We start from the raw sequence: 21,780 nt of genomic DNA, 5'->3' as shown, positions 1-21,780 counted from the left end.
ATGGAAAGCAACATTATTAAAAGAAAGGGTGATCTCTAAGAATTTATTTTTAATTGTAACCTTATAAGTGTGCATTATCCTAATCAATGATTCTCTTCATTAGAATACGTTCATTTTAAACGATTATAGATCATATATGACCACATAAAGCATCCAAAAAGAATATGAGGACAAATTTAGGCCAAATCAAATAAATGATTATACTTTAGTTGAATCTTAAACTGATTATAATTCAAATTTCTTGGCTTTGAATTTTCTTTTGAATGTACTTCCAGTTTTCTTTTAATAGGTTAATTATAATTCTTTCAAGAGAAAAAAAAATACTTAGTAGGTGTTGAAATTCTTACTCTCAAAAAGTGGGAGAGGAAGTTAGCATGGCTCTCATCGTCGTGATATTCATTTTAATTTAATGTGTTTTAAGTGTGAATTGAATTTGTGATATTTTTATATTTTATTTTTTTGAAATAAGCATAAATAACATACACCCAACCGTGATGGTCTCCCGCTTTCATTCAAAGCACTTTTGTGATATTTTGATATCTTAGACCGACTATTTTCACTAGACCACCCTGGTAATTGAGTCGGCCTTAGTGTAAGCTCGACAAGCCCTCAGGTTAGGGCATGATACTTCCTAGAACAACCCATATATTAAATTAATAAAATATTCAGTTAAATTTATTGTTATAGTTTAGTGGTTTAAGATGAAAAATTAAAACTTTTATTTGGTTATGAATTTAAATTAAAAAAAAAAACGAATTTTTTTTTTTATCAATCTTTTTTTTCCTACCGGGAGTTAGGGCAGTCCAAAACTCGAGATCGACTTTAACCGGTAAAGTTCGGTCTTAACCCTAATTTTTCTCAAAATTGAAACTCAACCAAGTATTGGATCTTGATAATAGTTTCGAGACAAAGTTATATAATCGAGGTTCATTTCAAGTTAATTAAAAGTTCAATCATTTTTCCAATATTAGAGTACATATAATATATGAATATGAAACTTTGTACTTATTTTTCAAAAATATAATTCAGATCTTGAAATGTACAAATTTCTATTTTTTTAAATGGAGGTATCACGGGTGATTGGTCTTGAATCATGTGTGGACTAAATGACCTAGTTTTGGAAGGTTGACGATGCACCTTGTCAGCTCTGACTCAGCTCCAGTTAGGCACAAACCTTCTTCATTTCTTGATAATATCAAAAATATTGTTTTTCTTTATATCTTGATACTATCACATTTATCAAAACTTAATTTAAATAAGTCAATATTTTTCATTTATTATAATATCAAAACTCAACAACAATAATAAATATATTATACGGAGTTGATTTTAAATTTAATAATATTACTATCTGCCTCGTCAGCTGTGACTCAGCTCCTATTAGGCATAAGTACTCTTCTATATGGATAATAACTAACCTTTTGTTCTTATTTTTTATTTGCATTAATTAATTAAAAAAATATAATTTTGATTAGCAATCATGAAAAAAAAAAAGTTTGGTGATAATTTTGATTAGGTTCATTTTTACATGTATAAATACCTGAGCCACAGAACATATACATACGAAATACCGAGAATTTTTGCCTCTATAAAAAAGAGTCATCGTTTATAGAGAAAGGAGGAAAAGATGGCCCTTGGGAGACATGGCCCGTCTATGTTAGACGTGGTGTCGAGGGGTTAGTAAAGGGTTCTTTTTTTGAACACAGATCCAAAAGTGATGGAAGGAACGAGGTTTGTAAGAAGAGGAGTGATCTAGGAAGGAAGTGGGATGTGAGAGTTCAGGAATTCTAATATGAACTTGTAATGTTTAGTAATTTAGTTTAAAATATCTAACATTAACTTGACCAATTTATTTGCGATTTGACTCTGACCCGATTTACATAACTCAACTCGAACTCAACCTGATTTAGTCTGATGTAATTAATTGACATATTTTTATTTCAAATTAAAATGATATCAACACAAAATAAAATGTAGCTAAATCACAAATTCGTTTACAAAATCCTACAAAAGAAAATGAATAAGAAAAAAAACACAAAAACTCAACAAAAGAAAATTACAAATAGATTGACGGGTCTCATTTGAGTCATTTCAGGTCGTCCCGATTTTGACATAATTATTAATCAAGTTAAACAGGCTGACCTGATTTTAACCCGAACTAAAAAATACATGACTTTAACCTAGGGCTGAAAACGAGTCGAGTCGAGCTCGAGTAGAGGTCTACTCGAGCTCGAGCTCGGAAAAATTTCAACGGCTCGAACTCGAGCTCGATCGAGTATCAAAATTAAAGCTCGAGCTCGAACTCGAACTCAAAACAAGTACTCGAGCTCGACTCGAACTCGACTCGATTAGCTTGAATTTTACCGAGCTCAAGAGCTCGGCTCGGCTCGAGCTCGACTCGATTAGTTCGATTTATAGCTCGAACTCGACTCGAAACATACAAAATTAAAACATATCAACTAAATAGTTTCACACTTTCAATATATCAAAAGATCACAACAAAATGAATAAACATATAGAATTATTCATTTCACCTAAAACATAAACATTCCATCAAAATCAAATAGAACACACAACATTACACATTAAAACATTCAACTTAAAACATAACCATTCTAACTAAAAATATCTAAAATCCAAAGTCCAAACATACAATATATTAAATTAGTCAACTTAAAACATAGTCATTATATTTAATTAAAGTATTACAATTTTTTATATTATAAAAAGTAAATATAAAATATAAAATATAAAATATAAAATATAAATTAAAAAATATATATAAAATATAAAATATAAATTAAATATAAAATATATTAATATAAATTATATATATTCGAGTAGCTCGTCGAGTACTCGAGCCGAGTATATAACTACTCGAACTCGGCTCGATTATATAACGAGTCGAGCTCGAGCATGCTCAAGCTCGAGTTTGACCGAGCTCGAGTCGAGCTTTGACCGAGCTACTCGTGAGCAGCTCACGAGCAACTCGTCTCATTTTCAGCCCTACTTTAACCTAATTTTTTCGTGTTCAATTCTTATCGTATTTTCATGTATAGTCCAAAATTATCGACCACCATATAATAAACTATTTAAAAAAGAGAAAATTAATAATGTTCAATTTGGTAATGATAATTACTCCCACGTTTTTTCTTCAATCTCCATACAGTCCCACATGATATGGTTTGAATTCAATAGTTATTAAATTTTGTCCTTATTATAAAATTTAAATATTAAGAATAATCTCATATTTCTAAAAATTTAGATATTTAATTATTTTTTTCTTAAAAAAAATCATCACATTAAATTATAGTTAGAAATCTCACATGGGTTGGTCTGGTGAGGTGCGTGACTGACTGTGCTATATTAATATCATTTACTATTACATTATTTTATTTATTATTAGTATACATTACAATATTAATTTAAATAATAGCCTGCACGCTTATGTAATGATTCAGATTTCAACTTCCTACTTTTATTTTTAAATTATTTGATTTAAGTTTTTATTTGTTACACTTAATGACGTGTTGTTTTTTTAAATGTTTTTCTATAATGGTATTGTTGTTGAGTTAAAGCAAAGGGCAAAAAGAAGTTCAAAATTAATATTTTTATAGAACTTTTAGTGAGTGCAAAAACATAAACACTAATATAAAATTATACAAGTCACAATTATTCAATATTTGATTGGTCCTATTTGAAAACGATTCAAGTATTTGGTTTCGACAAATTTAATAAAATTTATTCGTTCAAACTCACTATTCAAATTTTGATATTTTCCAACAGATTTATTATAATTTATATGTTTTTAATAAAATAAAATAAAAAATAATAAAACAGAATAAGACCCACAGCCACAAGCTATTTGTTTCTTTAACACGTGGTGCAATCTTGGGGCAACCATTATTAAAACCATCATTAACAATCCCATGTTGGATGGTCTTACGTGGTAACAACAATCACATGACTGATTATTTGAAAAAATAAGTTAGATTTTTAAATTAAAATTCCTAAAAATAAAATGTTACACTGCTAAATAACTTGTTAGAAAATAATATGCAAATTAAACGTATCAATTCGATTGAACCTTTAAACGTTTATTATTAGCCTTAAATGTTCATTCTCAATGGATTTTAGTTCGTTTTCGGTGTTGGACACAAAACATAAATTCTAAACCCTAATCCGAAACAAACAAGTGAGCATCATTCTTACGATAACAACAAAAACTAACAAGTAAATTCCCTTTTTCTTTTTGTATACAAAGAAATACAAAAAACATGTAGTAGTCATCACAATTGCGACAATCTCTTTCTCTTGCGACACCTTTTTCGTACACCACCACCACCGTCGTTCTTATTACTACTCTCGCCCTTTGAGACTAAACTAGACCGTGGCTTCCCAATCGACGTTCTCCTTTTCTTATCAACCCATTTCAAAGGCAGCAACCTATTTACAACGCGGCTAATATCATTCGAATTATTCAGTTCAACAAGTGTCCTGATTTGATCAACCATCTGATGAGTCCAAGCGGTCGAAACATCCAACATGACCGAATCATCCTCAGGTTTCCGCATTAAATCAACTAATATCTTATTAAATGATTGATTCGACATGGCAGATTCGTACCCTTCTAGTTTCGCACATCTCATGTTTACCTTAATCACATGCTTACAGAGGTTTCCCTGCATTGACCAAGAACAATCGCAGAAAGCAAATTCCGATCCTGGATTCCACACCAGATGATGACTACTGTCCTTTTGACTTGCCACCTTAGCGAAAATATGATCTTTCTCGTCTAAGGTAATAGAGGAATCAGGGATCTGTAATGCTCGTTGCCATGAGGTGGATGCGAAATACTCTTCCTTAATGTTTTCGAATGAATCACTTTCATCTGCATATCGGTCCAGCCAGTAGCTTGAATGCAACTCCGTTGTTAGCTTGTGAACTAACCAATCTACTCTTTGGAGTGCGCCTAGATGAGAATCGTCGTATAGTTTCATTTTTAGCTTTATATGGTATGCTTCTATTGCACCCGAAGCCTCCTGGCTTGCTAGAGGTAGTGTTTTCATTGTCGTAAGCCACATCTCTGCATTCCCCCAACCAGAAAAATCCAAAAAAAATGTCAGTTTCATATCCCAGCATTCACTAAAAAATATAGAGATGCAAGAGAGAAAGAGATTCATCACCAAGTTTAGGTACCCAGAATTCCTTGAAGTATTGTATAAAGGAAGATTGATCTATAAAATCCTGAGTTAGTTCTTCAACTGCAACAAAGGGATCGAATCCATCCCAAATGCTGTACAGTATTTTACCGAGGCGTTTAAATATCTCCCTTTGAACACCAATGTGATTACATCTCTTGACAATGTTCCTTAGCCAAGATCGACGAATACGCCAAAGAGAAAATAGGATGGGGCAAGAAAACACATCCCTGAAAGATGATTTACAGAATGTGATATCAGCATTCTAGGTAAACATAAAATTACATCTGCTGCAGTTACTCAAACTCGTTTATCAATTGGTAGGTACTACGCAAAGAATGTGGCAATGATCCTTACAAAATGACTAGGAACTAATATGAGTTGAAGATGAAAAATGACAACTGTTAAATGTCTTACAAATGTAATTGTTTCCAATTCATGTGTATTGTTTGAAAGAAAGAAAAATAATTACACATTTGAATGCTTTTGTTGTAACTTTGATTTCCTTGATTCGAGGTATCTTAAAAAGTTAGATGCAACAAACAATGTTTGGAAACTTGGGAAATTTTTTAATAAAAAAGGTAACATTTTTGCAAAGAAGAATAAAAATTGGGAGCTAAAGAACAACACACCTTATGGGTTCTATCTCTGCTGCAGCATCATCGATTAAGAAACCATTTGGTTTCCATCCCGGTTCTGCTGCACGAACACGATCCACAAGTGCTTTCATCCATTTCGATACATCTAACTTGGCAACGCTCCGAGTGATGACCCATGCAACAGGAAGTGCATGCTGCCTCGAGTCAAACACAAGAACCGTGCTCAAAGGGTACTACATTAATTAAGAAAGACAATCAATTCATCTATTAGCCACTAAACATACAAATGATAAATAATTACCTTGAGTCTCTTTATCCCGAATGTAGAGTCAGACGCCAAAAGACTACGATGGCCAAACCGAACCATTTGTTGCAACTGCCAGTCTGTTTGAATTCCCAAGATAAAAGAATCTGTGTCGGAACCTTCTTGGTGAAAAAATATAGATTTTCTATTCCTCTCTATCCAAATTTGCGTGCTAGTTTTATCATCTAAATCCAACTCATGTGTAGATCGTTTAATGATCATCCCCATTTTATGAACATACTGAGAAGCAAGTCTACTTACTTTTGCATCTGATGAACCACAGTACCGTTGTAAACCCTCAATGTGCTTTTCCAATACATTTTCCTCCGGAATGCCAAGATAGATCAAGGACATAGTCTGCTGTTGAATCTCATTGCATATGTAAGGAATTTTCTTGGCACCAGGACCAATGGCATCTCCATCAAGAGGCCCATGACATACAAAACCTGCCTTGTTCACATGCCGCTTGTCGTTATATATTAATAATGCAAGTGATGGACGTGCATAAAGACGCTTCACTGCAAAATGGCACATACATCCTCTCATGGATTGAGGTCTGGCAGCTCGGTTTCGAGTATTCAATCGGTATCTCCTACTTGGTAATATTCCCCCACCTTCCCCGTAATTTTCAGGACCAAAGGAACACCAATAACTTCAAAGACAAAATAATTAAAGGAAATTTAGTATACAAATATTCCGAAGAAACTAGGATTACTACCTCATATTTTCTTGATTTTCTATGCACTATATTAACAATTGAAAATAGTGTTAGAAGCATGAATACAACTATTAGGAAAATCTGAAGTTGAAAGGGTGCGTATGAAAATCTGTGCAGGTCAGCAGTTCAAGCTTTAAAAACCCATCAATACACAGGAAGTAAGTTATTGGTGGTCACGATTTATGTTTCCTAATGAATAAAATGCACATTAAGATAGACGTAAAACTTGTTATTGACTCACAGTCTATACTCCAAATATTCATCACTCTTGAATTCCTTCAAGCTGCCCATGGACCGTTTCCTTCCCCTCTCAATATGAAAACGAGTTGGGGACTCTATATTTGAGCACTCTCCAATTATGAACGCATCCACCCTCGCATAAGGTATAAGAGCTACATCGTCGTAACGTTCAGGAGTACCAAATTTAATCCAATTCAAGTTGGCCGAATAGAATTCTTCTCCAGGTGGATCTTGAATAGGGAGCTCAGATAGAGATTCTACCATGGCCAGTTGGGTGTGCACCATTTTTTTCGTGCCACTTTGCACTCACCTATACAACACAATTAAACGAGTCAATCAAGAAACACATACCCAGGCTGAATCCGTGTAACAAAATCAGAAAATGCAGAATTGACATTGAACAAAATAAATGGATGCAATAAAAAATCACAACTGTGCAAGGCTTTTATAGTGAATTTTGAAGAGAATGATGTCCTCGAGATCGAACAGTTCTGCAGAATACTTGATTTGGTTTTGCAAAATTACAACTGTGATTTTCCTTCCTATATATTTGAAACTAACAACAAAGGAAAAAGAGCAGTCTATATAAGTATATGACCTATAAGACATTTTGTGTCTGATAAAAAACAAACCATATAATGTAACTAAGGAGCAGTTAGAGCAGATTCAATTGCTTAATTTAGCTGTAGAGATCCTTAAGTTGCAAGAAGATTACAAGTCTAAGCATTTCCCACTAATTAACCCAGATATGTATTGAAGAGAAAGTGCACATCTAAATGCTATTGGGAGCAAATAACGGAAATGATGATGAAGAACGCAGAAGCAATTCAAACAAGGAGTTCGTCGATGCCTTAATTTCTAATTCTTGCGAGCTTCAATGGAAGGTTTTCCTTCAAAAGGATAACAACTAGAATTACGAAACATGCTTAGTGAGCTTAAAGGAGTTACAATTCTTAAGTAACAAAATTTCAAGGACATACGAAAGATGAAAGATTTGCGCCAAATATTACAAGACCCAAGTATCGAAATCATAGAAAAACAACAGTAGAGCTATCGGAATGAAGATACGAACCAGAGTAGACGACAACAAGAGGCGGAGGCGAAACAAACTTGAAGCATCAGTAGTATGGAAGGTGATTCCACGGTGGAGATGAAATAGGAGGAATAAGATTGAGGCGAGGAGTGAGTGAGAACTGGTCGGAGAGAGCTATTGGAAGGGATGATGATGATGATGTTGGCGGCGAGACTAGCAGTAGAAAGGTCTCTCGTGGCGGTTATCAGGGCGAAGGGAACGCATATTTTAGTCGGCGGCTGAGGATTTTAAAACCTTTCATTATCTTCTTAAAACTAAAATAAATGACACTGTTTTTTTAATTAACATATTAGAACAAAAATAAAAAAATAAAAAAAATAAAGATACTCAAATTTTAGAAAATAAACATTTTACCTTCAGTGTTTACAAAATATTCAAAAGAGTATATATATATGTTTACATATTATTCGAAAAAGAATATTGTAATTTTGGAGACGAGCGTAAAGAGTGAGTTGGAGATGAATGTCAAACACAAGTGCTAAACACGCAAAATTATTTTCTTCGATTACCAGAAAAAATTCAGATGGTTAAGGAGAATGAGTGATTTAAGCAGTTCTTCACCGAATATGAAGATCCGACTCCATGAGTCCGTCTGTTATTTTTTAAATTATAGAGAATGTGGTGAAAAACTATTACCTTAAAAATGAAAAATGAATAATAGCAACGGTAATGGAATGCATAACAATATCGTAAAAGTATGAAAGAACGAAATAACGATATAATAATTTTATCCAGGTTCGGACCAACAATGTTATACGTCTGCTTTCGGAGAATCGATTCAATAAAGTTATAATAGAGATTACAAACTCTAATTCTCTCTGTTTGTTCTAGATTTTAGTCTCACCCCTCTTCTCGTTTACACTATATATATAATCTTTTAGAATTCATAATTAGGGTAAAGATCATGACATCTCCACCATGATATAATCTCTTGGCGATTTAGTTGACATTTCCATAATAATATGATTTGATTGACATTTTCACCATTTTATGATTTCATAATTTTTTTAATTCAACAAATAATCGCACATATTTTTCTTCCCTTTTTGTACTTAACATTTGAGGCACACCAAATTGGGCCTCAAAATCCTAGGCCAAATTTCACAAATTCTCCACCTTACCTCTATGTCTATTGTAAACGAATGAGCCTCATCACCAAGAACACCCTAAGCCGATCCTCCCACTTCTCTGATTACGTTCCAACCTTTGTGACGTGAGTCAAATTGTAACATTTCCGAAACTTAATTCCCGTCACCACTTTCGTAGCTATATTTGCGGGATTCTCATCTGTGTGAACATTCTCTACAACTACCGCTTCACTCGCTATGACATCTTGAATGTAGTGAAGTCGAATATCGATGTACTTTGTGCGCTCGTAAAACATCGAGTTCTTGGACAAGTGTATGGCGCTTTGGTTATCGCAAAACAACTCCACTTTATCGTGTTTCACCCCAAATTCACCCATGAGTCCCTTTAACTAAAGTGCCTCCTTGATGCCCTCTATCACAGCGATATACTCGGCCTCTGTTGTTGAAAGAACAACTACAGATTGTAATTGTGTCTTCCAATTTACCGAGCATCCAAATAAGATAGACACATATCCCGTTAAGATCTTCTCTTGTTCAAGTCACCTGTAAAATCAACATCAACATATCCTCTCAACTTATCATCACTTATACTCACCGTTTAAAACAAAGACCGGCATATAAGGATCCTCTAATGTAACAAAGAACCCACTTTGTCGCCTCCCAATGTTCTTTCCCCGGGTTCGCCATAAAGCGACTAACCGCGTGAGCGAGACCGGGTTGCGTACATACCATGACATACATAAGGCTCCCGACGACACTCACATATGGAATGTTTTTCATTCTCACATTTTTATCTTTGAGGAGAGCTTGAAATGAGTAACTAATGGCGTTTGAACCGCTTTAGTGTCAGACATCCCAAACTTGGCGACCACTTTTCGGAGGTAGTCGTTTTGAGACACGAGCAAGGAGCCTTTCTCCCGATCCCACTCAATCACCATCCCCAATTTTTTTCCGGTCCCATATCTTTCATTTCGAACTCACTCCCTAGCAAATTCTTGACCTTGCGAACATCTTCCTTGTTTTCCAATGCGATCAACATATCATCCACTTACAAGAATAGGAAGACACCGCCACCATCAACCCACTTGACATATAACTATCGAAATTAGTTCTCACGAAATTATTACGAACCATGAACTCATCAAAGCATAAATATCATTGTCTTGGGGATTGTTTTAAACCATAAAGTGAGTGTTTAAGAAGACATACATTCCCTTCATCACCGGGTTTGACGAACCTCTCGGGTTGCGTCATGAAGATCTTCTCCTCCAAGTTCCCATGAAGAAATGGTGTCTTCATGTCCATTTGCTCGAGCTCAAAGTCAAACTGATTCACTAGAGCGAGAAACACACGAATGGACGTGTGTTTCACTAACGGGGAGTAGGTCTCATTAAAGTCGACCCTTTTACGTTGTGTGAAGCCCTTAGCTACCAATCTTGCCTTAAACCTTGGCTTGTTACTACCCCCTCCACCTTCTTTGCACTTGAACACACTTTGAATCAACCACCCGCTGATTCTTGAGTTTGTCCACCAATTCCCACGTTTCGTTTTTGTCAAGCAATGTCATATTCTCCATTATAGCACGCTTCCATTCGGTTCTCTCCTTACTCTCCATTGATTTTTAAACGCAACTTTGAATCTTGTACCTCATCTGTCACAAAGAATGCAAAAATAGCTATCAAAGTAGCCAAATCTCTCCGAAGCTCGGGTCATCATATAGTTTCTATCTCGCGCTAATTGGTAGGAGTTAAGGTTTTCTTCCGGATCCATACCTTCTTCCTCTACATGACCATTTGTTTCATTATCTTCACTAACCTCCCTCTATGTCTCAATTTTTTAAGAATCCCTCCTAGGAACTCCACCTCAAATTCAGTCATCTCTCTAATGACTTTGCCAACTTCGAAATAATTGAACGAATCAAGAAAAAAAACTCGCCAAAAAAATCAAATTGTGACCACCTTAGCCCAACTTCGCTTTGATACTAGTTTGTGGTGAAAACTATCACCCTAAGAATGAAAACAAAATAATAGCAACCGTAGTGGAATGTAGAACAATAGCGTAAAAGTAAGAAAGAGCGAAATAATGACACAAGAATCTTACTTAGGTTCGGACCAACAATATTATACATCCTATTTTCGGATAATCGATCCAATAGAGTTATAATAGGGATTACAGACTCTAACTCTTTCTGTTTGTTCTAGATTTTAGTCTCACGCATTCTTCTCATTTACAATATATATATATATAGACTTTTAGAATTAATAATTAAGGTAAAAATCATGTCATATTTTTGACATCTCCACCATGATATTATCTCGTGACGATTTAATTGACATTTCTATAATAATATGATTTGATTGACATCTTCGTCATTATATGATTTCATGCTTTTTTTTAATCTAACAATTAATAGTGCATATTTTTTTTCTTTTTTGTACATAAACATTGAGGCACACCAAATTTGACCTCAAAACCCTAAGCCTAATTTCACATAGAAAAAGTCATTATTATATAGTAAAGAAACATATAAGAAACCAACTTATTAAAAATCTAGTGACAAAAAACTACTCATAAAAATAAAGAAGCTACATTTATAGTTTGTCAAAGGTCTATGTATAAACTTCATATTTGATCGTATATATAGTTCCAATTGTAATAAATTTTAGATGATATAAACTATACATGGTGAAAGAAAAATTGAAATTGTCAGATCATTATCAATGAAAACATTCAAAAATATCTGTAACATCTCCGACTGAAATTTTAAAAAAATCATCAAAATTCTCGGGGCTAGGGTTTATAGACTCACATGGATCACTATTGATTTAAAGTTGCCACATTATGTTATCAAGTCAGCGTTGGTCACCGAAATTTTGACCGAAGGTAAATACATTAATTTTTTTAAATATTTTTTAAACACATAATAAAATATATATTTTTTAAAATACAGAGTACTCAATTCTATATAGTCCGGTGATATAAAGTCGTATATAATAATGTCAATGGTATTCGAAAATATGAAACTTGCGGACTGGGAAAGTGTAATCCATATCGGATTCGGGTAAAAAGTAAAGAATAAAAATAAAATACTGTCAGGTTCGAGTTCTAGGATGAGTAGTGATTAATAACGGTCCGAAACTCATATCTGATTTATACATAAAATAGCTCATATATATTAAATTATTCTATACAATATTTATAACTTTTCTACCTCCTACATTTCATATCTCTAATCCTAAGTTTATCATTTACTCGTCTTCTTTTAAGTTCTTATTTCAAATTAAAAAAATATTATATTATCGGATATTTGATACCCGCTAGGAATCAGAGATGTAAAATGAATATGAGGTACTGTCAAAGACATGGTCAAAGATATGTAACTATATTGAAATCGGATATGAGGTTCGGTATAATACTATTTGACTAGTAGTGTATTCATTGTCCTCCGTAATCATATAATTAATGTACTAGGAATAATCCCGTGTAATGTACACGGATAAAAATATATTGTTATATATAACGTCTCGTGTTTATTAAATTTAGTGTTGAATTAAAAATAAAAAGTGTTATTAGCTTAGTTGGTTAAAAAGTTGTACTTATTTTGTTAGATTGCGATTTCAAAACATATCTATAGTTATTTTATTTTTAACTTTTTTTAGTTTATGGGCGGGTCAACCCAGAATCCGACTCAAGTATCCATTTACTCTCACATATATATCCAAATTAACCACAACTCTCGACCCGACAATCGAACATTTTCAAAATTAAGCATCATTATATATATATAAATTAGTTAGTTAAAAAGTTGAACTTATATTGTTATAACGTCCCGCGTTCATCAAATTTGGTGTTGAATTAAAGATATAAAATGTTATTAGCCTAGTTGGTTAAAAAGTTGTAATTGTTTTGTTAGGTTGCTAGTTCAAAACATACATATAACATTTTTTATTTTATTTTTAACCGTTTTAAGTTTATGGGCAGGTCAACTAAGAATCCAGCGCCCAAGTATTCATTTACTCTCACATATATATCCAAATTAATCACAGCTCTCGACCTGGCAATTCGAACACTTTCAAAATTAAACATCATTTAAATAGCTGAATAATTTTATCCGTATTCGTAAAATATTAATTAATGTCATGATTAACGAAAAATCCAACTTTAATTTTTACGTTTTTATTTAATAATTATTTTTGAAATTGTTCTTATATTGATGTTTTTGTATTTGATTTTGTTTAATCAACTGTTAAATTTATTTTTAAAATGTTAATATGAATTATTTGATATATTATATAGAATATTTATACAATTGTAAAACTAAGATAGTTAGTTAAATTTATTAAATTTTTATATATAATTTATTATAGTATAGTGGTTCAAGATCATAAACCTAGTAAGTTATGATCTTAAATCTCACTAAAAACAATTCAGGGTCGACTCCCATTATATAGATTTTTTTTGATAGACTCACCTAATATGAGCATTTACCATCTCGATTTGGTTTCGAAGAATCACCGGCACTGTTTATAACATATTTTAAATAAAAAATTATGAAAAAATTATATTTTTTTATAAAATATGTTAAAACTTTACCTTATTATAAACGAATAATCTTAATTTTTTTTATAAAATATAATAAATAAATAAATACAATGGTGAGCGGAATCAACATGGAACACGAATAACATCCTCACCCATTTCCTGTCCATTCGTATATAAATATGACTGAATTTAAATTTATTTAAAGAAGGAATGGTTAATGATTAAACAAAAAAATTCATTTAGTTAAAATATAAACTTATGTAAACACTTTATGATAAATTCTCATATAAATATTAAAATAAATAAATTTAATTTAATTTAAACATGGCTCTAAAGTTATCACATTAATTTATCATTTATAAAATATGGTGACCGACTGCAATTTCCAATATAAATTGCTAGAATTATAAATATATTAAATTATTTATACTATATAAACAAATATTTAAGATAATAGAGATCAACCTGAACAAAATAAAAATACCCATTGTTTAGAACCACATATATTACCATCCCTAGTTAGAATTGGGAACACATATTTAAATTTTATTTCATTTGAGAATAAAAAAAAACAGAGACTATGTAATCAACATTATTTACATAATTCACATTTTATTTTGCAGAAATGCAAGAACAGCAAGGCCAGCCGCCCATACATCGTCATCGGAAACATGCTCAGCCGGCGAATGACTGATTCCTCCGCGACATCGTACAAACAGCATTCCTACCTATATTTCAACCTTCTTTTTAGATTTATTATCGGGAGAAAATGGGCAAACATTTGTTTCAAATATGAAAAACATACAAACCTTGGTCAAATGAGCGATTGCCATTGCATCATGTCCCGCTCCACTCATGAGAACAGGAACTTCATCGATAATGTCTCCTGCTATTTTCTTCATTGCAGCATTGGCTGCAACCTTTAGCTCCGCACTTAGCCCATCATCGCAAGCAATTGCATTAGCATCATGCTGTGTGCGACATATTAACCAAATTAATTTTTCATTCAATGTTAACCCTTATCAATTAAAAGCAAATCAATCTCACCTTCCTATCGATATTACAAGAAACAGACCGCTTATCACATATTTCATGCATCCTATTCGAGAATTCAAATATAATCGCCTCACGACCCATGTCATCCATTGCTCTTACATCTATAGTGAAGGCCACCTACAATTATAACAGTTCATTTTCTAAACAAGACTTCTTTCCACTTGAATTATTTGAAAATTTTAGTAAGACTTGCCTCGCCTGGGATGACATTGCTGGCGCTTGGCCAAGTTGATATCTCTCCAACGGTACAAACAAGAGAGCTGGCAAACGATTCCATAGAGAAACCTTTGCATTCTTCATCGTAAGAAAGAAACTTCTCTGGTTGCTTACAGAGACTCTCCAGCAGCACAATTAGTTCGGCCGAAGCAGCCATGGGATCTCGTCTCATCCACATTGGAACTGTTCCTGCATGTCCTTGTGAACCTTTGATTGTCACCTGCAATGAAGAAATGACAGACAAAGCCATTTAGAAACACCGAAGCTTTACCCATCCACAATCAAACTGTCTGATTTCCATGAAATTTGGACAGTTTGTAACCTTGAAGAGCCCCATTTTAATGTTACTATAATAATGAAATACCTTTAAACGAGATTGTCCAGCAATTCCTTTCACCGCGCCAAGAGGAAGCCCAACCGATTCCAACACAGGACCCTGTTCAATATGAACCTGGAAAACAGAACATTAAAATAAAAAGTCCCATGTTTTAAGATTGAAAAAAGAGAAGAAGTTATACCTCAACATAACCCCAAACAGTATCAGGATCATACTTCATTCCAGATAAGCTTTCCTCCGAAATTCCTATGGAGTTCGCATTCAAAACATCTTGCACTGTTACACCACTGAATAATGCTTACCCAATAAATTTGATTGATTAAATAAACAAAAGGAACAATGTCTGTAAATGATCTCCTGTCGATATATATACCTCTTATCACTTGTCTGCAGAGCTGAAACAGGTAAAACCCCAGCAATTGCTGCACTACCTAAGAAAGTAGATTGAAACCTCACTCCTTCTTCATCACTAAACGCGATGACCTGAAAATTCCATTCTCTTCATCAAAATTGCAATTTCATTTGAATTCTGATACTAAATTAGAGGCAATTGGGTTACCTCAACTGGGTGTTTAAGTGATTCTAATTGGCCGCTAATCTTAAGAACCTTAAGTGCAGATAAAGCAGAAACAATGCCAAGAGCACCATCAAATTTACCAGCATCAATAACAGTGTCCTGTTACAAAACTTAACCAAATCAATCAGTTTGAACAATGAGATAATTTCCTTTTAGATCTTCCAAACCAATTGGATTTCAAGTTTACCAAATGAGAACCAATTAGTAGAGCTTTCGAAGTTGCATTCATTCCTTCCACTCGCCCGTGCACGTTTCCCATTAGATCCACCCACCTAAGTTTATCAGCAAACACACTAGCTAAATTTGCAGGAATTTCTCAAACAAAACAAAACTAAACAGAAGAAGAAGAAGATATAGAACTCTCACGTTTTTAAACCCGAATCTTCCATCCATTGACGGATAAGAATGGCTGCTCTAAGAGAAGCCGAGCTTAAGAAGGTTCTCTCAAGATACCCATCAGCATCACTCACCTAATTCATCATATTATCAAATGATATTGAAAGATTCTTGTTTTATCTATCTATCTATCTATCAATAGTAAATACTATACCTTTCCAAGCTCATTAAGTCTCATGACAGCCTCATCTCTTAAAACATATTGACATTGATCAATTTCTGCAACATTTGCATCTTCTATACCTATAAAAAAACGAGGAATTTCCATTTTCCACACATCAATCAATAAAACATCCCTTTCTCAAACTAAAACCAAAACAAGAGCAGGGCAATTCTCCAATTACAATTAACAATTGAAACCCATATGAAAAAGATGAGGGATTACCAGTTTGAAGAAGAAGATTTGCAGAAACATCGGCGAATAGAAGAGAAAGAAGGATACATGCATGAATAAGAGAAATAAGCATATGGGTTGTAGAGGTTTTGTGGGGAAGAATCAAGAATGAAGAAAGATTTGAAGAGAAAGAACAAGTAGGCGCCATGTTTGCCCGCTAGCTTGGAAACAAGCAAAGCAAAGCAAACCACGGAACCTTTCTCTCTCTCTCTCTCTCGGCCCTTTGCTGTTATCTTGAATATTCACGTCACCTTTATCAAAGGAACGAGAAATTTGTATGGAATGTGACTCATGACCCGATTTTCTGACCCGATAACCCGATTTCTTATTTGTCTACTTTCATTTTCAGCCATGTTTAATTTATTGAACTATTTAACTAATAAAATCATTTCTTAAATATTTAAAATTTTCAAATTATATTAAATAATGATCCATAAAATTATTTGAAACATAGATAATTTATTTTAAAATATTAAGAAATAATCATTTTAAATAATCTAAAAAAACTTTCAATTCTCGTAATCGTTTCGGAAAACTGATAGAATCGGTCAAGAATTAATCGGTTTTCTCGAAAATACGAACTCGATAACATATTGAGTAACGTGGTTGTATTTTTTTTACATGTCATGTTTTTGTCGTTAACCTTAAATAATTTTATCATTTTTAATATATGTATAAATAAATAAAAATTAATTTAAAAAAAATGTATAATTTTTTTTTACTTAATATTAATTTTCTAAATTAATATCTAAATAAAAAAAATTAAGATATTTTTTAATAATTTCTTATATAGATTCAGCCTAACTTCAGTTACAAAAAGATGAATTCAATTAGTTCAATGTATTAAAATGAAATAGATGTTTATCAATCAAACAAATAATTGAATCAAAAGTAAATTAAAAATTTATATTCTTATATATGATGGACGCGATAGTACATGTCATGTCATCAAAATAGTAGCAAATGCCAATTTAGAACCATACAGAATAAGGCATGGGTTTGAAAAATATATTATTTTATTTAATTTAATATTAATTTATATAAAATAATTTTTCAAAATATATTTTAAATAGATATATAACAAATTTAATAACATTTTTTTTATAGGAAGTGTTTTAAAAAAGGCAAGTAATATCTTTCTTTTACACAGATATATTTAATCATAAATATATAACTATTAAATAATATAAGTATCTAAATATTGAAATTGATTATAATAATGAAATATTTTATTGATAAATTGTTCTATTATTATTCTAGAAATATAGATGAATTTAGTTATTCTAAAAGCAGCTAATAAGATATGTGTACATACACATTATACAAGAAAATTAAACTTACTTAAAAAAATATATATATGATAGATAGTAATTTTAAGGAGATAAGTGTTTTTTATAAAATAATTTAAAAATTATGAATATATAATAATAAAATAAATTTCTTTAAAGAAAAAAAAAAATTATTTTAATATTTTAATTCATGAATTTAATGTTATAATTAATAAAATAATGATATGAAAACAAACAATCCCTTGCCAAATAAGTGAACCAAATATACAGAGACGGTGGAGGGAGTGATTGTCATCTTGGCAGCTTTCTATCTCTCATTATTAATAATATTATTATTTACATGTGCAAACCAGGTCATTAAGCATTACAAATTAAAATAACAAATTTCAAATAACTTTCACAAAATTTAAATTAGGTGGGATTAACATTAAACAACTTAACCAAACACCTACTTTTGTCCTATTTCATGCAACTTATTATATTTTAAATATAAAAATATGTTTTTTTTTATAATTAGTAATTAGTTTTTTAATTAATACATTTTAAAATATTTAATAAATTCATTATAATAATTTAAGTGGTAAAAGTTTTACTTAAAAGATAAGAGGTTTCGGTTCGATTCATAGAATGTTAAGTTAAAATTGTGTTAAGATCGTGCTAATTTTTAAAAATTATGTATTGTGTTTACTAGAGGTTAAAATAAAAATTATAATAATGTTTTAGATGTTATATACATTTATTATTGTTGATTAATAAATCAAATGTTACCAACCAAATTGATTCACACTTAAAACTTATTAAATTAAAACGAAGTTGTAAGAATGGAATTGTACTTTAAAATAAAAATAATGAAAAAAATATATATATATATTTATTATTGTTGATTATCATTATATTGAGTTTTACATTATAAAATATCAATTATATTATATGTATATAGTCTAGATTTATCATTGAAACTAGAGTTTTACCTTGAAAGATGTGCAATTGACTATGTATAAATATATTAATAAACACTATATTATTATAATTTTTTTGTTGGTAGCTAAAAATGAGTTTTGCTACAGTGTTTTATTGTGTTTTTATTTAAGAAAACGGGTCAAATATTTACACGGTCATTGTACAGGCCTTCAGATTTTAAAGCTCATTTATTTATCTTTAGGAGAGTTAACTTGATTTCTGTAAATAATGTTAATTTTTATGTTGTTCATTCAATTGCTGTCTATATATGTACATATATGAAATCAATTTATGGTATGAAAAGGTACAACTAGAAAATTGGAATAGGTTCATGATGTTTATAATAAAGATTCTTTTATTTGTTGTTGAACTAAATTAAATTTCAAATTTTATTTTATTTTAACAATAAAACCTATTAAATATAATAATAAAGATTCTCTTTCACATTGCTTATTCTTTTGTTTATAGAGGATTTTTACAAAAATAAAATCTTTAGTTTTATATGAATTAATAAAAATGTGATTATCCTTATTTATATATATCTAATAATATTTAATTAAATATTTTGAAAGTGTATTAAACCTCCATCTACAATTTATTTGATTTCTTTCTCTATACAATTATTATATTTATCTCTCCTAATTAATTTATTATTTCTTATTATTACATATATTCTCTTCCTAAAATAATATTTTATTTTATTTTATTATAAATATAAAATTTATTATTATTAATTTTATATGAATATTTTATCTTTTACTATTAATTTTATATAAATATTTTATTCTGTAATTATATATATATAAACCATAAATCAAAACATATTTAAAACAATATAAAATTATAATTCTAAATTTATTTAAAATAATTTATATATATATATATATATATATATATATATATATATATATATATATATATATATATCTTTAATCAAATATTTTGGAGTTACACTCTACATTTATAATTCATTTAATTTCTCTCTACTTATAATTATTATATTTCTCTCCTAATTAATTTATTATTTTATCTCTTATCATATCATATATATTTTCTTCATTTTATATTTTATTTTCTCTATCATATAAATATATTATATTTCACTTTAAATGCACCTTATATATATTGTATTATTTTTTTATCATTAATTTATATTAATACATTTTTTTTTATCTTTTATTATAAATTTTTTTTTTATCACATTTTATATATATATATATATATATATATATATATATATATATATATATATTCTCTTGAGTATGAATAATTTGTTTTATTTTATTTTATTTTATTTTCTCATCAATATAAGTATATTATTTATTATTATTTATTATATATACATATTTTATTTTCTAATTATATATATATATATAAATTATTGTTTATTTAAATTAAAATAAATTTAAAACAAAATAAAATTAATAATTCCAAATTAAAACAAAATATATATATATATATATATATATATATATATATATATATATATATATATATATATATATATAAATAAATGCTTAATCAAATATTTTGGATGTGTACCCATATCTCCAATTCATTTGACTTTTCTCCTTACAATTATTATGTTCTTAATTAATTTATTATTTTATTTTTTATCATCATATATATTTATATATATTCTCTTAATAAAATAATTTTTTATTTTAATTTTTAATCATATAACTATATTATCTTTTATTATTAATTTTAAATAAATATTTTATTTTTTATTATTAATTTTAAATAAATATTTTATCTTTTATTATTAATTTTATATAAATATTTTAATATATATATATAAACCAATGTTTATTTAAATTAAAATATATTTAAAACAAAATAAAATTAATAATTCTAAATGTATTTAAAAGTATATATATATATATATATACTATATATATATATATATATAATAATAATAATGTTTAAACAAATATTTTGAATATGTACTATACACTCTATTTACCATTTATTTGTTTATCTACTTACAATTATTATGTATATCTCTCCTCATTAATTTATTATTTTATCTTTTATTATCGTATATATTTATATATTATATATATTCAATTCATAAAATAAATTTTCATTTAACTTTTTTATCATATAAATATATTATTTTTTAATTATAAATGTACCTCATATATATTATATTATTTTTTATTATTAATTTTATATAAATATATTATTATATTTTATTATACATTTTTTATCTCATCATATATATATATATAAAATATTTTTTGAGTATGAATAATTTGTTTTTTATTTTATTTTCTTATCAATATATATTATTTTATTTTTATTTATTTTATATAAATATTTTATTTTCTAATTATATATATATAAATCAATATTTATTTAAATTAAAATATATTTAGAACAAAATAAAAATTAATAATTCCAAATTTATTTAAACAATATATATATATATATATTATATATCTAAAAATGCTTAATCAAATATTTTGGAGGTGTAATATTACACACTTCATCTACAATCCATTTGTTTTATTTTCTTACAATTATTATGTTTCTCTCTTTTAATTGTATTTTTCGCAGACGAAATTGAAAAAAAGGTATAAATGCAATTTTCGCAGGCGACAAATGCAATTTTTGCAGGCGATAAATGCAATTTTTGTATGCGACAAATGCAATTTTGCAGGCGCAAATGTATTTTTTTGACTGCGAAAAAAAAAATTCGCCTTCGAAAATTGCATTTGTCGCCTACGAAAATTGCATTTGTCGCCTACGAAAATTGCATTTGTCG

At 29.7% G+C, this 21,780-nt stretch overlaps 2 protein-coding genes across 2 annotated transcripts; both read right to left on the bottom strand.

Moving 5' to 3' along the window:
* Positions 1–4,266: 4,266 nt before the first annotated feature.
* LOC124941968 lies at positions 4,267–8,357 on the bottom strand. The gene is made up of 6 exons (XM_047482360.1): positions 8,135–8,357; positions 7,064–7,372; positions 6,102–6,756; positions 5,834–6,033; positions 5,187–5,431; positions 4,267–5,086 (listed from the first exon to the last, which is right to left on the bottom strand). The coding sequence occupies exons 2-6, from the start codon at positions 7,345–7,347 to the stop codon at positions 4,290–4,292; spliced, it is 2,181 nt and encodes a 726-aa protein (XP_047338316.1). The 5' UTR covers positions 7,348–7,372; positions 8,135–8,357; the 3' UTR covers positions 4,267–4,289.
* Positions 8,358–14,229: 5,872 nt separating this feature from the next.
* On the bottom strand, positions 14,230–16,994 carry LOC124941444 (allantoate deiminase 2). Its single transcript, XM_047481774.1, has 12 exons — positions 16,753–16,994; positions 16,522–16,610; positions 16,338–16,441; positions 16,159–16,243; positions 15,954–16,070; positions 15,768–15,877; positions 15,576–15,681; positions 15,422–15,508; positions 15,035–15,277; positions 14,833–14,958; positions 14,595–14,756; positions 14,230–14,513 (listed from the first exon to the last, which is right to left on the bottom strand). Exons 1-12 carry the CDS (start codon positions 16,907–16,909, stop codon positions 14,391–14,393), a joined length of 1,509 nt encoding a protein of 502 aa, XP_047337730.1. The 5' UTR covers positions 16,910–16,994; the 3' UTR covers positions 14,230–14,390.
* Between the last annotated feature and the right edge of the window lie 4,786 nt (positions 16,995–21,780).

Source organism: Impatiens glandulifera, chromosome 6 (assembly GCF_907164915.1).
Source record: "Impatiens glandulifera chromosome 6, dImpGla2.1, whole genome shotgun sequence".
In the NCBI taxonomy this organism is placed as follows: Eukaryota; Viridiplantae; Streptophyta; class Magnoliopsida; order Ericales; family Balsaminaceae; genus Impatiens; species Impatiens glandulifera.
This window is presented reverse-complemented; position numbering and strand designations above follow the sequence as displayed.

Excerpts from the sequence above, each read along its gene's own strand:
- LOC124941968 (XM_047482360.1), bottom strand. The coding sequence starts at position 7,347 with ATGGTGCACACCCAACTGGCCATGGTAGAATCTCTATCTGAGCTCCCT. Across the intron at positions 6,757-7,063 it reads GAATATTTGGAGTATAGACT|TTATTGGTGTTCCTTTGGTC; the intron begins GTGAGTCAATAA and ends TTGTCTTTGAAG. Across the intron at positions 6,034-6,101 it reads TCGGGATAAAGAGACTCAAG|TACCCTTTGAGCACGGTTCT; the intron begins GTAATTATTTAT and ends TAATTAATGTAG.
- LOC124941444 (XM_047481774.1), bottom strand. The coding sequence starts at position 16,909 with ATGGCGCCTACTTGTTCTTTCTCTTCAAATCTTTCTTCATTCTTGATT. Across the intron at positions 16,611-16,752 it reads AAATCTTCTTCTTCAAACTG|GTATAGAAGATGCAAATGTT; the intron begins GTAATCCCTCAT and ends GTTTTTTTATAG. Across the intron at positions 16,244-16,337 it reads GAAGATTCGGGTTTAAAAAC|GTGGGTGGATCTAATGGGAA; the intron begins GTGAGAGTTCTA and ends TGATAAACTTAG.